This window comes from Trichosurus vulpecula, chromosome 4, assembly GCF_011100635.1.
Source record: "Trichosurus vulpecula isolate mTriVul1 chromosome 4, mTriVul1.pri, whole genome shotgun sequence".
In the NCBI taxonomy this organism is placed as follows: Eukaryota; Metazoa; Chordata; class Mammalia; order Diprotodontia; family Phalangeridae; genus Trichosurus; species Trichosurus vulpecula.
The window spans coordinates 44,275,546-44,293,494 of NC_050576.1; the positions used below are offsets into that span (position 1 = coordinate 44,275,546).

General features: G+C 41.4%; 1 protein-coding gene across 1 annotated transcript in view; it reads left to right on the forward strand.

Moving 5' to 3' along the window:
• ZNHIT6 (zinc finger HIT-type containing 6) overlaps positions 1 to 11,743 on the forward strand; it is a 78,457-nt gene extending 66,714 nt beyond the window's left edge. Inside the window, exon 11 of the mRNA XM_036756946.1 lies at positions 11,612 to 11,743. Within this exon, the coding sequence (XP_036612841.1) occupies positions 11,612 to 11,628 (17 nt within the window). The 3' untranslated portion in view covers positions 11,629 to 11,743. The remainder of the gene's footprint in view (positions 1 to 11,611) is intronic.
• The last annotated feature ends 6,206 nt before the right edge of the window (positions 11,744 to 17,949 follow it).

Consider the following 17,949-nt stretch of genomic DNA (forward strand, 5'->3'; position numbering starts at 1 on the left):
TTCTCAGCCCACAAACACCAAAGACGACTTAGAATGTCAGTAGGAAAGGTCTGGCAGACGTGGGTGAGAGAGGAGCACAATCCAGCCCTGCCCCAGCAAACCAGGAACAGTGTCAGAGGCTGAGTCTGGAGCCCTCAGTGCACAGACAGTAAGGGTATCGAACAGTTGGTCAGAAGGAAGTTACAGGGGTCTCTTTGCTGGCACTGAGGCAGGGCTGTTGTTCTGCCCATACTTGGATCTGGGTCTCAGTCCTGGGTGGCAGTCCTAAGGCAAAGAGAAGCACTGGCATAGCAGAGCTTGTGGCAGCAGTGGAGAGTGAACCCTCCTCACAGTTCCAGGGCAGAAAAGAGTGCTCGTGGTCACTCACAGGCCAGGAGAGGAGTAAACGCCTTTCCTTAGATCATACCACCTTGGAAGAACTGAAAGCTTACAGGTCCGTAAAAGTATCTCTGAAAACAGCTGCCCAAAACCCCTAAAGCTTGGGACAGTTCACCCTCCATGCTGGAAGCAGAGCCCTACCTTAACAAAGAGTTAAAAAGTCAAGTAATAAGCTGGGGAAACGAGAAAACAACGGAAAAAAACATTCTGACTGTAGAAAAGTACTTTGGTGACAAGAAGATTAAAACATAGAACCAGAAGAAGACAGCAGTCAAAGCTCCTACTTCCAAAGCCTCCAAGAAAAATATGAATTCGTCTCAGGCCGTGGAAAAGCTCAACAAGTATTTGGAAAATCAAGTAAGAGAAGTAGAGGAAAAGTTTGGAAGAGAAATGAGAGTGATGCAAGAAAAGTATGAAAAACAAGTTTGCTAAAGGAGACCCAAAAAAATGCTGAAGAAAATAATCCCTTAAAAAATAGATTAGACCAAATGGCAAAAGAGCTCCAAAAAGCCAATGAGGAGAAGAATGCCTTCAAAAGCAGAATTCACCAAATAGAAAAGGAGGCCCAAAAGCTCACTGAAGAGAATAGCTCCTTAAAAATAAGATTGGAGCAAATGGAAGTTAATGACTATGAAAAATCAAGGTATTCTAAAACAAAACCAAAAGAATGAAAAAAAATAGTGAAAAAGTGAAATATCTCATTGGAAAAAACAACTGATCTGGAAAATAGATCCAGGAGAGATCATTTAAAAATTATTGGATTACCTGAAAGCCATGATCAAAAAAGAGCCTAAGCATCATCTCTCAAGAAATTATCAAGGAAAACTGCCTTGATATTCTAGAACCAGAGGGTAAAATAGAAATTCAAGGAATCCACCCATCACCTCCTAAAGGAGATCCCAAAATGAAAACTCCCAAGAATATTATAGCCAAATCGCAGAGTTTCTGGGTCAAGGAGAAAATAATGCAAGCAGCCAGAAGGAAACAATTCAAGTATCATGGAACCACAATCAGGATAACACAAGATTTAGCAGCTTCTACCTTAAAGGATTGGAGGACTTGGAATAGGATATTCTGGAGATCAAAGGAGCTTAGGATTAAAATCAAGAATCACCTACCCAGCAAAACTGAGTATAATCCATGAGGGGGAAAAATTGACATTCAATGAGATAGAAGAATTTTATGCATTCTTGAGAAAAGACCAGAGCTAAATAGAAAATTTAACTTTCAAATATAAGACTCAAGAGACGTATGAAAAGATAAACAGGAAAGAGAAATCATAAGGGACTTATTAAGGTTAAACTCTTTACATTCCTCCATGGAAAGATGATATTTGTAACTCATAAGACATTTCTCGTTATTAGGGTAGTTAGAAGGGATATATAGAGACAAATAATAGGAAGAGATGATATCTAAAAAATAAAATTAAAGGGTGAGAGAGGACTGTACTGGGGAAAGAGAGAAAAGGAGAGGCTGATTGGGGTAAATTATCTCATATAAATAAGAGGCAAGAAAAAGCTTTTACAGTGGAGGGGAAGAGGAAGGAAGTGAGAGGGAATGAATGAACCTTACCCTCAGAATTGGCTTGAGGAGGGAATAACATAAACAATCAGTTGGGTAAAGAAATCTATCTTACCCTATGGGAAAGTAGGGCAGAAGGAGATAAGAAAAGGGGGGAGGTGATAGAAGGGAGGCCAGATTGGGGAAGGGGGTAATCAGAAGCAAACACTTTTGAGGAAGGACAGGGTGAAAGGAGAGAATAGAATAAAACAGGGGGCAAGATAGGATGGAGGGAAATATAGTTAGTCTTTCACAACATGACTATTACAGTTATGTTTTGCATGACTACACATGTATAACCTATGTTGAATTGCTTGCCTTCTCAGTGCAGGTGGGTAGGAAGGGAGAGAATTTGAGAGCTCTAAAAATGAATGTTAAATGACAGTTTTAAAAATGAATGTTATTTTTTTTTCCATGTAGTAACTGGGGGGGAAATGAAATACCAAATAAAAATTAAAACAAAACAAAAAAAAACCCTTAGCCATTTATTTCAACTCCCATGACCTCCCACTCCATTCTGCCTTAACCATTTACGAGGTCATCACATGTTAGACCTCACCATCACACAAACTCCCACATCTCCAAAATCCAGAATCCTAACATTGCTCTCTGATCAAAATTTCCTATTCAACCTGCCCTACTTGGCCACTTCTAAAGTCGCTCTTTGGTGTCGTTGTGACCTTCAGTCCCTCCCTGTTCTTCTGTATCATAGGACTTGGACCTGAAAGGAGAAGGGGAATGACAGAAGGATAATAAGCATTTATTAGACATCCTCTATGTGCCAGACACTACACTAAGCACTTTCAAATGTTACCTCATTTAATCCTCACAACAACTCTCTGAGGTAGGCAGCATTATGATCCCCATTTTACAGTTGAGGAAACTGAGGCATGGGTTACATGACTTGCCCCAGGATCGCATAGCTAGTAAGTGACTGCAGCTGGATTTGAACTCAGGTCTTCCTGACTCCAGGACCAGGGCTCTGTCTACTGTGCCACTTAGCTGCCAAAGTCCAAAGAGACTTTGGACACTAGCCTTGTTTAAACAGATGATGAAGCATGTCCAGATGTAGGTTGCACAAGGTAACAGATGTAAGAGTCACACAACTTTCTGTACCATTGGTATGTCTGGATAAAGTCAGAGATAACTCGAAGTCAGAATTTGAACCTATTTTCTGACCTCAATTGGGCTGCTGGAAGGCAAAGTGGATAGAATTCTGGGCCTGGAGTCAGGAAGACTCATCAAATCTGGTCTCAGACAATTACTAGCTGTATGACCCTGGGCAAGTCACCTCCCCCAGTTTGCCTCAGTTTCCTCATCTGTAAAATGAGCTGGAAAAGGAAATGGCAAACCTCTCCAAAATGAGGTCACAAAGAGTTGGACACGACTGAACAACAACAAACAATTCGAACCTCAATTACTGCTCTTCTGGCAGCACTACCCCAACCTTAGTCTTGACCCTGGAGGCAACCATTTCAACAAAGCACTGGCTTCCTTCTACTCATGCATCCTTTGCCCCCTCTCCTAATGTCTCTAATCTGTTTGTCCCCAAACTGAGTCACCACCATTTGCATTCTCACCTCTTACTTTCAAACAACCAAGTGCTTCAGGAGAAAGTCTAGGTCTCATGCCATCTAACACTAACTGGGCTCTCACCACTGTTGACAATTTCTTTATTCATCTCTGCCAGACTCGATAACTGTTCCTGACTTCTCAGTCCCCCATTTTTTTTCTCCCATCCGCATTCTTTACAAATGACCCTTTGCCTCCTAATTCACAAGAGCAATGTCATCTATTGTGGGCTTTCCTACAAATTCAAAACCCTCTCTATATTCTCACTTGTCCTCTAGTGGCTCCTCTCCTAGTCAGTACAAGCTCATGAGATCTTAATCTCATTCTCTTCCATTTCTCCTTTGTCCTTTTTCCATCAATCTTTCTCTGTCACTATCAACCATTACTGACTCCTTTCACAGTGCTCATCTCCCTCCTACCACCTCAGGCTAGCATCCTTTGTCTCTTGCCTTTATTGCTAGGCTCTTGAGAAAGAGTGGTCTACATTTGCTGCCCCAACTTTTTCATTATTCACACACATTTCAACCCCCTGCAATCTGATTTCCATCACTTTACTGAAATTGTTCACTGCAATGTCAGTCAATCCAACATTTATTAAATTCTTATTACATAGTAAGGACTATGCTGGGTTTTGGGAATTAAAAAAAAAAGTAAAAACAATTTCCACCTTCAATGAGCTTACAGTCTAATGGGGGAGACAAGTACAAAAAAAAAAGTATGTATTTACAAGATGCAGAGTGGATGGAAAGGATCCTTACAGGGGCAGGTACTTGAAGCTCGGGATGGAGGTGGTAAGGTGACCTTGAAAGGCTGACCTGAGTCTTTAGTGACAGACATGAGGAGGAAGAGCATTCAGTGCAGTAGTGGAGACAGTAGATCATTGTGTGTGAGGAGCAGAGTGTAGGCCAGAATTGCTGGACCGTAGAGTATATGGAAAGGAGTAATGTGTAAAGACTGGAAAGCTAAGAAGGAGCTGGAGAGCAAGGATTTTTTCATTTTCATCAGTTGCAGAGGCTAGCCCATAATACCGCTTAATAAATACATGCTGACTGATCAATAAAATGTGTACTTATTCCCCAAATCCCAGAAGACCACATTAAGGAGAAAGGGGGACCTTTTGAAGCTTAGAAGTAGTCTTCAGGCTAAGAAGGGATTTTCTACCTATACCTTGGTACGGGCTGAAATATAAGGATTTTAACTCTGATACCACCTTACACGTATCAGATTGGCTAACATGACAGAAAAGGAAAGTGATAAATGTTGGAGAAGATGTGAGAAAATTGGAACACTAATGGTGTTGGTGGAGTTATGAACTGATCCAACCATTCCAGAAAGCAATTTGGAACTATGGCCAAAGAGTGATCAAACTGTATGTACCCTTTGATCCAGCAATACCACTACTAGGTCTGTGTCCCAAAGAGATCATAAAAAAGGGAAAAGGACCCGCATGTACAAAAATATTTATAGCAGCTGTATTAGTGGTGGCAAAGCATTGGAAATTGAGGGGATGGCCATCATTAGGGAATGGCTGAACACGTGCTATATGAATGTAGTGGAATACTATTGTGCTATAAGAAATGATGAGCAGGAGGACTTCAGAAAAACCTGGAAAGACTCATATGAACTGATGCTGAGTGAAGTGAGCAGAACCAGGAGAACATTGTACACAGTAACAGCAACGTCGTTTGATAACTAACTTTGATAGACTTAGCTCTTCTCGGCAATACAATGATCCAAGACAATTTCAAAAGACTCATGATGGAAAATGCCATCCACCTCCAGAGGAAGAACTATGTGACTATTTTCACTTTTTTTTGGTTGTTTTTTTTTTCTTTCTCATGATTTTTCCCTTTTGTTGATTCTTCTTTCACAACATAACTAATGTGGAAATATGTTTAACATGATTGTATATGTATAACCTATAACAGATTGCTTGCTGTCTTGGGGAGGGAAGAAGGGAAGGAGAAAGAAAAATTTGGAATTCAAAATCTTATAAAAATGAATGTTGAAGATTATCTTTACACGTAACTGGAAAAAATAAAATACAATTAAGTAGGGGAAAAATAAACCACACCATAGTAAACTCTTTAAAGAAAAAGAATCAGTCCAGATTGATCAGGTTGGGGAAAAAAAGAGAAAAGAAAAAATATTTTTTGTTGACTAATAAAAATAATTTTCTTATTCTAAAAAAAACAAAAATATAAGGGTTTGTAAGGGTCTCAGTCCCCCTTCTGCTGGGACCTTCCCTCTGAGATTAGCTCCTTTAAATTTGTAGAGAGCTTGTTTGTACCTAGTTGTTTGCATGTCACCTCCTCTGTTAGATTGTAACCTCCCTGAGGCAGGACCTGTTTTTGCCTTTCTCTGTATCCCCAGTGCTTAGCACGGTTCCTGGCACTGAAGTGCTCATCCTGATTTAACTTAATAAACATTTGTGTCAGGCACTTTGGTAGGGGCTAAGAATACAAAGAAAAATTAAACACTCCTTGTCTTTAAGAAGCTCTTATATTCCACCATAAGTGAAAAATGTACATAGCTGACTTTTATCAGATGAACGAATACTAGGTAGAGGAACACAGGACAGCCTGAATGTCACCTCTGATGATCCTGACAGTATCCCTTCCATTTGGTATTACCTTTTCAAAAAATGCCTAGGTCCTTCAAAGATAGAAATGTGAAGGGTTTAAGGAATAGGATGGTTGGAAGGTGGGGAAGCAGGAAGGGAGGAGAGAGAGTGGGTTGGTATTTCTCTCCCAACATTTCTTTTTCATAAACTGCACCTTAATAGTTCTGAGGTCGTTCTGAACCTTTGTCTGGGCAGGCACAAGTCTCCTGAAGGAGGGGGCTTTCAAGTACCAGGCTTGCCAGAATTGGATGGGGGTGGCCTCTGTTGATCTGAGGATTATTTTTGAGCAGATGGGGAGTTTTCATATTAAATCCCAGTTTACTTTAGAAGTCTGGAAAACACCTGGCTTCCTCTGGAAGCTTTACCCTGTGGAAATAAGTGCCTTTGATTCATTGTCTTTTTATGAAGAGTCCATGGTTTTCCTGCTACTGTTCATAACATTATATTAATACACATAATATATATTATATTAATGTGTACAGAAATATTAATACATAGGAACATTAAATGCTTCTATTGGTAATAACATTATAGATTTACATCTGAGATTTTCAGTGTCTTCCATTTTACAGATAAGCAGACCAAGATTCAAAGAGGATAAGTTCACACAGGTAGTAATGGGTCACAAGCCAACTCTCCTATATCTGCATAAACAATTCCCTTCCCCCTCATTGAAGCTGTTTCTTCTTGTGTCTTCAGCATTTCCTCTTGAGACTTCCCATCCTTCATGGACTTACTTCCTCATAGAATTTTAATGAATCAGATCCTCCCCTTCCTTCTCTGAACCCTTGGAAATCTACTGTCCTAAAATCTAAGATATGTTTCAGTCTATGTCTCACTTTCCTCAATCATAAATTTTAAAGTGAGTGGTTACTTTACCCCTCCCCTGGGTGTTTATTTCTAGTTCATCTATAGTTGACTCTTTATTGATGAGAATTTGGTCCAGTTCCCTTTTTAAAGGATAAAGTCTTTTAGACTTGTATTTTTTTTAATTTTCAGTTAATATTTATTTTTCTCTTTCTTCCACCTTAAAAAAGAAAAAACAAAAACAAAAACATAAAATGAACCCCTTGAAACAAAAATGTATCCAGTAAAACAAATTACTGAATTGACTATGTCCAAAATGTATGTCTCATTCTTCACCCATTAGCTCTGTATTAGAACTCTCTATCAGGAAGTGAGTAGGTCTGCATCGGACCCCTGGAGTCATGGTTGGTCACTGCATTTATCAGAGTTCTTGAGCTATTCCAAGTTCCTTTTCTTGACGATGTTGTTACTGTATAAATTGATCTTTTGGTTCTATTCACTTCACTGCATGAATTCATGTAAGTCTCAGGTTTCTAGGAAACTGTCCAATTCATCATTTCTTATGGCACAATATTATTCCATTACATTTCTATAGCCTAATTTGTTCAGCCATAATCTTAGATTCCAGTTCTTTGCCACCATAAAAAGAGCTTCTGTGACTGTTTTGTGCACATGGGTCCTTTTCCTCTTTCTTTGACCTTTCTGGGGCATAGACCTGGTAGTGCTAAGGTCAAAGGATATGGACCACTTAGTGACTTGGGGAGCATAATTCCAAATTGCTTCTCAGAATGGCTAGACAAATTCTCAGCTCCACTAGTATTAACGTTCCTGAAAGAATGAAATTATTGATGCAAGACAGGAAGTCATAAAATAGTTTTTCCTTAGCAGAGGTAGATCAGAGCAAGAAGACAGAAGAATGAAAATAAGAGGGAGACAGACAGCACCTCTCCCCAGATATCTGGGTAATTTGTAATTGCCATCAGTATTATATTCTGCCCGTGTGCCAGGTTTCTGATCTTTTAATCCATTTCTCCTGTCTTTTGCATACTTGGATAACAATATCTCTTCTGTTCCTCTGTTGATCTTTATCCAAATGCTTTTCACCATGCTTACTCTGGCTCCGGGAGTTCCTCACATGACTGTGTCTTCTCGATGCATGAAACCATTCTGCTTTCCTTTTGCCCATCTTAGAACTTTTGAAAACTATATATGACCTTCCAGGGCCATATTCCAGTCATGGATCCCATCTCACCAAGTCACAGTGATACTCATGAGGTCAGATTTTCCTCCACACGAGAAGTTCTGGTTAAGCCTGTTGGTTATATGTATTTTGTACATCTTTATATAGGCATCGGAGTCCATGGATTTTATTGCTGGCCCCTTACCTGTGTTTTTCTCTCAAGATTTTCTGGATGACTACCTTTTTTTTTCTTTCTACATCATAGCTACTCTCTATGGTAACTAGCTTGGCACCAGTTCTTCAGCAGTTTTTTTTTTCTTTCCCCCCTTTCAGTCTAAGGCCCTTTGGATTAAATTTGAAAGACTCTAGGAAAATACTTTTACTAGCCAGTCCTGGTTATGGTTCTATGCCTGATTCAATGGACTACAGAGACTGAAGGTTAAGATAGGTAATTTATTTAATAAAAGCTTATTCAGCAACCTCCAGGTTGAAAAAAAGAAAAAAACAAGCAGCCCACAGAGAAGTAAAAGCTGATAAAAGCAGTCCACAAGGAAGATCCCTAGGGACCAGAAGTTCCCCATCAGAGGCATAGAACTATCTTTATACAGTTTTGCCAAAGGGACCACAGCTGGGTCCCAGATCACAAAATTAAGTCAAATTACCCCAAGTTTGCACCACAGAGTCTTGGCTCACAACAACCCAAGTAGGTGGTGTGGGAGTGTGGCCGTTAATTCAAGCCACCCCAGTTCCCACTTGACTACAGGCCCACAGCAGATGTCTTTGTACAGATTGAGTCAGCGATCATTTATGGAGTGCCTGCTTCTTTCCAGGCACTGTGCTTAGTGCTGGGGATATAAATAAAGACTAAAAAAACCCCAGTCCCTGCCCTCAAGGAGGTCCCATTCTAATGGAGGAGACAACATGTAATTAGCTCAATACATTCTGAGTATATAGAGAGTGGATGATGGAAGGGAAAGGCATTATGTAAAGGCATGCAGAAAATGTGGCATTTGAGCTGAGTCTCGAAGCCAAGCAAGTTATGAAGGGTAGGTGAGGGGGACAGAACATTTCCGACATGAGGGCACAAATACAGAAAATGGAATGTCCTAAACCAGGAAAGCAGGTGAACCAGCATCACTGTTTCAGAGATTTTGTAGAGAGGAGGTAAAGTGTAAGAAGGCTGGAAAGTAGGAAGGTCGTAAAGGTCTTTGAATGCCAAAATGAGGAGTTTAGATTTGATCCTGAAGTCTTATACAGCCACTGGATTTTTTTTTTGTTTAGTATAGGAAGTAATATAGTTGGACCTGCCTTTCAAAAAAATCACTCTGACATTTGAGTGGAGAATGGCTTAGAATGAGGAGAGGCAGGAAGACCAATTAGAAGGCTATTACTAAGTTTAAGTCTAGATGAGAGGTAATGAGGGCCTAATGTTGGGTGGCTTTGTGAATGGAGACAGATGAGGTGCAGGCAGAAGTGACGAGATTTGGCAACAGATTGGATCTGTGGGGTGCATGTGAGTGAGGTTCCCAGCCCGAGGTGACTGGGAAGATAGCAGCACCTCTGACACTAATAGGGAAATGGAGGGGCGGGGGAGGTTAGAGGGAAACAAAATGAATTCTGTTTTTGGACATGTTGAGCTGGAGGAGGAAATGGCAAACCACTCCAGTGTCTTTGCCAAGAAAACCCCAAACGGGGTCACAAAGAGTTGGGCACTACTGAACAACAGAAACATTACCTTGCTGAGAGGAGGCAGTCATGTGATTAGACTGGTTTGAAGACCTCCCTTTCTCGAGCTCCAATCTTGTATCAGGTACTGAGTTTGCATACAGAATGCCTCCAGAGGGTATACCTACCAGCAGGCAAGAGCAGAAGGATATACGGGAGTCAGGAGGAACACTTGTTAGGCACGCTCCATCCCTGGCCAAGAACCTGTCATTCCTCTATTTTAAGCCATGGTTCAGAAATCCAGATCCCCTTCTTAGACATCATCTTAGCAATCTTTTAACTTCCCAAGTCTGTCTTTTCAGAAAGATTTTGGCAGCGGTGATAAAAAATACCAAGTTCCTACATTCTTCAGTCTTAATTCCAATTTTTCATGATCCTAGACCTGTTTTCTAGATTTTCACCAACCATGTTATTTGTATCCATATGAATTCCCAGCAGCGATTAGTAATCAGCAAGTTGCTTAGATTTCTCCTAACTCTTGGGAAGTTCTCTGTCACATCCAGAGTACATTCTTTAGGAAGATGGTCGAACTATATCATTATCAAGAATTCAAACAGCTACCTTCCCCACACTCACCCCCAACAGTTTCTACTTCCTAATAGGGATTCACAGGGTGGGCAGATAAAGGGACAAGTGCTTCTTTCCTCCTCAGAGGGCGCTGGGCACTCTCTCTTTCAGGAAAAGCCTCTTATCGATTACTTAGCTCTTCTGGAGTTCCGAGGACAAGATGGCGGGAGTAGCCCACCCCAGGTGCAAGAAATAAGGGAGATGCATTTGTCTACAGGCAATTTAAACACTATAATAAAACCGACTAAAAGTCAGTCTGCTTTTTATTATCACCATGCTCTAGCAACTCTAAACAATGTCGGTGATAAATACTCCCGATCCAAAAAAATCTTTGGTTGGTCTAAGTTCTAAACAATTGCTGCATGACTGTAGTTGGCCCCCAACACACCCTGCCCCAGCCACTCATATGTTTCTAATGGTTCGGGATCATTCCGGCTTCTCTTCCACCCCTAGGGTTATACATACTCTTGTAGATTAAAAGTGAACAATGAGGTTCACTTACCCCCTTGTCCTCGGTTTCTTCATCTGTAAAATGAGGGTTGGACTAGTCAGACCTTCCGGCTCTAAGTTTTCAATCCTGTGATTCTTCAGTGTTAAACGTCACATTATTCAGTAAGGAATAATGAAACTTTCTTCGTTAGTGATCTAGGATAGTAGGGATCTCATAACTCATCAACGTTTCAAAGTGGCTTTTTTCCATTTCATTTTTGTTTAAAATTTTACATGCTAGCTTAGAATTCCACAGGAAACTGGACATCCATTGTATTTTTTTTCCTTAGTATTTGTTTTGTGTTGTGTTCACATTGTCTTTTTTTGTAAGTTTACTTTTTTTTTCCATTTTCTTCTATACTTAGTACTTTAAAAAAGAAAGGTGGGGAGAATGGGGAGGATGCCTCATTAAGTTAATTTTCTCATAAAATTTCATTGCAAAGCCATCTACTTCTCAGTCCAGACACTGTAATCACTTTCAACTCCTCCACGACTCAGCACCCTCCCTGAAACTAGTCACCCTCTCTTGGTACCCTCAGAACTTTGCAGGCCACTGAGCTTGGAAGCAGTCTGGCTGACCCTTCTACTGCCCCTGTTTGTGCCATGGCATGGTCCAGGGATCAAAGCCCCTGTTTGGGTGAAGGGCTCTTTGTTCATAGGTCCAGCACCTCTAAGCCTGGTCTGTTGTTTCCCCTCTTTTTTTCTTCCAGACTCCCCCTTGGGCTGAGATGTCTTCTGCTTTGGAAGCCTGGCTGCCTGCCTGTACCATGGATGGCATTTCCTCTTCAAAGGTCTGCGGCCACAGCTGCCCAGCCCTGTAGAAAGAGCACAAACCTTTGAAATAGCTGTGGCTTCACTGGATACAGAATTGGAAGTCATGAGCCCCCCCCCCCCTTTATTTTTTGCTTCAGACCTTTGGTTTCTTCATTTGATTACAGTTTTCCTCAGTCACATTTGATTCTGACTAATGAGATCAGTGGCTTTTAAATGTTTGTTTTTGAATATTTGGGTGACCAGCCAACATGCCAAGCTGACCGTCCTGAAAGCAGTCTCTTTTTGCAGAATCCAGTGCCTGGAGGAGTAAAAGGGAAGCTGCTCAAGAAAGGTTACTCAAGCTGCCTCCAGGAGAACTGGGTCTGCAGCCAAGACCTCCATCTGTGGGCTCCAAGCAGAAAGCTGCTGAGGCTTGAGTGGAGAGAGCAGTAGTCAGTCAGTTAGCATCCTGGGTTCACTCTTGAAATTGAAGCAGTTCCTTTGATTAACTGGAAGGGCTGGAAGAAGATGTCCCATAGCCAAATTGGGGGTTTGTGTATTCACAAGCTTTATTTTATTTTTTTTAAGTTTAGCATAAATTGCTAAAAACTCTCCATGTGGTTTTCAAAGCTATCTCTGTCAAACCAGAATTTGTCCCCACCTTAAAACCCTTCCTACACCTCCTGAGGCACTACTGGGACCCTGAAGAACCCCAGCCCCTAGTTTGTCACTGAATTACTAGTCTCCATGTGACCCTTTTCCGAATGTAAGTGAAGAAGCTCATTTAACGTGGGACAATTGCCCTAAAGGTCTTTGGGGAACATGTGTGAGGTGACTAATACCCCATCACACCCTTCCTTGCACTATATTTCTCTTTGTATGACTCCTATCCCTGTAGCATAACATAAACTTCTTGAGAATAGGAATGGTGGTCTATGTTGCATTTGCATCCCCTGCCTTGGAAAGTCTAGCCCAGTGTATCGCACATAATAGGTGTTTAATAAACATGTCTTGAATTAATTATTATAAACATTGCAAAATGTCCATAAGTCACTCAACAAGCATTTCTTAAGCACTTAACCATGTGTCATGGATTGGAGATATAAAGACAAAAGGGAAATAATCCCTGTTCTCAAGGAGCTTACATTCTAACAGAGAGAAAGATTTGAGTGTGCATGTGCGTACGTGCATGCATGCACCCCCCACACACACACACACACACAAAACATGTTGTCTTCCCAGTTTGACAAATACACATTCTTCCCCATTAGAATATTAGGTAGATACATAGATAAATAGATGATGGATAGAAAATTATTGATAGATAATAGATATATAATGAATGATAGATCAAAAGATGATAGAGTGATAGATAAAGATAGGTAGATAATACATAATGATGGAAAGAAAGATGATAGATGGATGATGGATGATAGATGAATGGATAGATGAATGGATAGATGGATGGATGGATACATGGATGGATAGATACATAGGTGGATGGATCGATGAATGGATAGATGGATGAATAGATAGATAGATAGATAGAGAATTAATATATGTTGACGGAAAGAAAGATAATAGACATGCATAGGTTTTTTTGTGAGAGAAGACTGGTAGCTGGGAGCATCAGGAAAGGCTTTATGTAGAAGGTGATACTTGAGCAGAACTTTGAAGGAAAGAAGAGATTCTAAGGGATGAGGAGAGACTGCATTCCATGCATGGGGACAACCATTGTACATATCTACCTCAGACTTCAAGTGCCCCATCTGTGTGGAGGTCAGTCTATGGAGCCCTCACCCACACCCAGCACACATGATTACTTTTTTCATAAATGTCTAGCAAGTCCTAAGGGGACAGATGTCAAAATGTAGACACGATGAGAACATACTTCCAAAAGTAATGACTAATGCTGACTAGAAGAGCCTCTCTTCTATGGGACCCCCACCTACTCCCCAAGTCTCTGCTTGTAGTTTTGGGACCACCTCTGGGTTGAGACCAATCCAGCTGAAGATGGAGTGCTCCATGGGAATGATTTCACTGGCTCTGCCCAATCCCCCCTCAGCCTCTCCTTTTACTAGAGAAGGGAGCCACATTCCCATCTTTTCAGGAGAGTTCCAGAAGGCTCAAGGTATTTTTGTCTAACCCAGGTCCCCTACAGAGAGAAATCCAGGCCTCCCAGTGGTGCAGATTGCAGTGAGGTTTCATTTCAGAACATGTCTTTGATATTTATCTGAGTTTAGAAATAAATATGACTAGTAAGAGGAGCCTCCCTGTGCCCCAGTTCACTTGGGAGCAGCATCCCAGGCAATGGAGACATTACATTTCTTTTCCTAGATGTCAGTTTACTCCCCCTCCCCCGACATGAACCTTGAGATGCTACCTGAGGCCTCTGTCACCAATAAGAGTTATTCTCTCTTCCATTTGAGGTAGTAGTTGAGAGAAAGGCAGTTTAGGGTAGTGGCATCAGATAACCTGGGTTTGAATCCCAGGACCTCAGGTCCCTTGCCTTCCCTTCCCTTTCTTGGGCCTTTCTTTGCTCATCTGTAAATGATGAGGTTGGCTTGGATGGTCCCAGAGGTTACTTTCATCCATAAGGTTTCCTTGTAGAAGTCAAGCCTAATTCTTCTGGAACCTCCTAAAACTCCTGTCAAGTGGCTTCAGGCAGAGCCTCAGTCATCCTGGACAGGATTCCGTTTGCTAGTCGTATGTGTCAGAGACGTCTTATATTTTTGTTTCAATATGATACCCTTTGTTTTTGTATTTCTCAGAGGGTTGACTTTTGCTTATGTAATATGAACATGGACAGGTTTTTCCATCACTCCCTCATGCCTGGATCTCGATTTCCTTCATTTTTATTCATGCGTCAGAATTGCAAGGGAAAAGGAGGGTGAGGAGTGAGCTTGCATGGATTTCACGCTCTTCTCATTCTTTACTTCTGTATTCCGATGCCTCAGATTTCCTTAGACAGTTTGGGAGGCAAAGCGAACAGAGCTTTGAATTTAGAATTTAGAATCAAAGAGTTCAAATCCAGCCTATGCCATGGATTAACCATGACCTTGGGTGAATCATTTCATCTCTCTTTGCTTCAGGGTCCTCATCTGTAAATTGAAGAAAAGTCATCTAAATGACCTCTGAGGTCTCACTAGGGTTGAACAAGGTGACCCCCAAGATTTCTTCTAGATCTTCATCTGTAACCCCATGATCCCACGACAAGCAGATGAAGAACTGTGGCCATATCCCTCAGTGTGGCAAAAACCCAGCCTTCAGCCTCCGCCCCCCAACATCTCCAACGAACATGGAGGTCCCATGACCTGGGAGATTCCCCAGTACCCGCAAAAGGAGACACATCTGGGTTGAGCCAGCTTTTAGGGTCAGGAGATTTTGGTGGTGATGGTAATGGTGAGAACAACTGACAAATTTCTGTGTGTCAAGGTTTGCAAAGAACTTTCTGCTCATTTAAATATTAGAGTTTCACAACAATCCTGTGAGGAGGATCCTATAGGTATTACAACATTATCCTCTTTTTACGGATGAGACTTGCCCCAGCTAATATTGTCAAAGACCAGGTGTCCACTTTGTCAACTGAACTGAGTGTATAAGGGAGGTTCAGGGATAGTCCCATCTGGACTGGGTCACATACTTCAAAATCAAATGTACTCATTTGGACTGAGCTCCTGGAAAGCCTAAATCACAGTCTTAGGCTTAAAAGAAATCCCATTTTTATTATTTTAAAATATATACATCTAACTCAGCATTGCAAACCAGATCAACTTTAATGAATCTGTGACTCATGCAATATAAACAAATTACATCCCTAGGTGATGAGAGACCTGGTGGATGCCATCACTGATCCAGTCGGCAGTCTAGGAAAGACTAAGGCAAAGGAAAGGTGAATACACTGATTCTCAAGAAAGGGAAGATAGTGAAATCCACAAATCCAGCAGGCCAGTGGGCTCAACTTCACTTCTTAGCAAAACTCTAAAATGAATTGGGATAATTAGTGAGCAGCTGGAAAAGGAATTAATGGTTGTAAAGAACCCATGTGGTTTCTCAGGAACAAGCCCTCTCTCAGAAATGTTTTTTAATTGAGTTGCTAATATGGGAGATCAAGGGAATCTTGTATTTGTACTTTACCTAGATGTTGGTGAAGCATTTCACAGTCTTTCATGCCATTCTCATGGACAGAATGAAAAGAATTGGACAAGTGGATACACATCTGGGTCAATGGCTGAAATCCACGGAGTAGCCATTAATGGTTGGATAACAACTAGGAAAGAAGTCTCCAGTGAAGTGTGCCAGGGATCTGAGCTTGGCTCAGTATTATTTAACATTTTTATCGGTAACTTGGCCAACAACATAGGTGGCAGGCTTATCAATTTCGCAGATGACACAAAGCTGGGAAGGGTAACTACCATATTGGATCCATCAATCGATCAGCAGGTTTTTTAAATTATTTACTATGTACCAGGCATGACACTAGGCACTGCAAATACAGAGACAACAATGAAACGTCACTGCACTCAGTGTCCATTCTATCAGGGAAAACAACATATATATGTGTATAAGCATTTGCTAAAATGCTAGACTTGGAGTTGGGAAGATCTGAGTTTCAGTTGAATGATGAAGCTGGAAGACAAACTATAGAGAGTTAAATTAAGTGCATGAGAGAAGAGGAAATGGAGGCATCTATTGTAGATGGCCTTCTCAAGGAGTTCAGTCACAAAAGGAAGGAAAAGTATGGTTTAATTGTTAGTGGGGATGAATTGATCAAGCGAGTGATTTTTGAGGATAGGGAAGACATAGGCATGTTTGTAGGGAAGCAGATTAAAGATAATCGAGGGTGATAAAAGGAGCAATGTCTTGGACAAGGTGGGATGGAATGGAATCACTTGCAGATAAAAGGGTTTACCTTGGTGAGGAGAAGGACCATTTCTTCAAATGAGATAGGGAGAAGGAAATAATAGCAGAGGAGCTCTCAGGGAATGGCCTAAATTTTTTCAGTAAAATATGAGACAAAGTTCTCAGCTGAAAGGGAGCAGTGTGGGGCCCCATGCAGCTTAAACAGGACTAAAAAGGTTTGGAACAGCTGCTTTGTGAGTGGTATAGTGAGTCATTGAGGGGGCTGTAAAAGGATCGCCTGGCAGCAGCAAGGGTCCAATTGAAGTCAGGTAATATAAATTTATAGTGGACCCAGTCAACAAAAGTTTCATGGTTTTTAAAAATTCTGCTCAGTGGTGCGTGAATACGAGTAAAGGCTGAAGATGGCGAGAGTGATGCAAGATTAAGGATAAGATAAGAGGTCAATGGACTCATGAGTAAAGGATAGGATAGAGTTGAACTGATTCACCAAGGGGTCAAGATGGAGAAGAGAAGAGAACATAGCCAGTACAGGAGGATGGTCTGGGAACCAGTTGAGTGGTGGAGGGGTCAGAGGTCACAGTGAAGACAAAGAATTGGGTTAAGAATTGTAAGGTCCTGCTAGGACAAGTAGTGGTTAGAATTCTGGACTTGGAGTCAAGAAGATCTGAGTTCAGATCCTTCCTCAGACACTTTGTGACCCTAAGCTAGTCACTCAACATCTGTTTCCTCAACTTTAAAAGAAAGGGAATAATAGCACCTACCTCGCAGAGCTCTTAAGAGAACCAAATGAGATAAAATATATGAAGTGCTTTGCAAGCCTTAAGGTACTATATAAACATTAGCTATTATTATTATTAAGAAGAAAGGAGGCCTGGGCTTGCTTGTGGAGATAGGGAAGGAGCCTTAAGCTCGACCTGGTTCATTCTGTTGCTCAAGGTGCTTCCTTAGCAAGCTTCAGAAGGATGATGCTGGGGAGAGGGGAGCATTAATTTTGTTTCAGAAATGTTTGGCCAGTGGAACCCGGCCATCCAGTCAGCAGGCCAGCCTGAACCTTCAGTTTTGTGGAAACACATTTACATCGAATCCCCCGTATACAAAGGGTCACCCTAATTACTCCACCTGGATGGATGACTCAGATTAAAGTCTTTCCCTCCAGTGTAGAAGTTGGCCTTTCAGAAGAACAGGAAGGGAGTCAGTTACCCAGGGGCACCAAGTATGAAGACGCTTTAGGTATGACAATGACCAGAGTCAGCAATAACCACAAAAACCCCTGGTAGCACCCATCGGTGCAGGGAGAAACAACAAACAACAACCACTCCAGCAAATGCAAGCGTTCAAACCAAACTGAAGGGAAGCAAAAGGTCCAAGAGAACCAGAAAACATGAGCTCATTCTAATTGCAACCTGGCCAAAGCAGCATCTGCTCCTGCGTC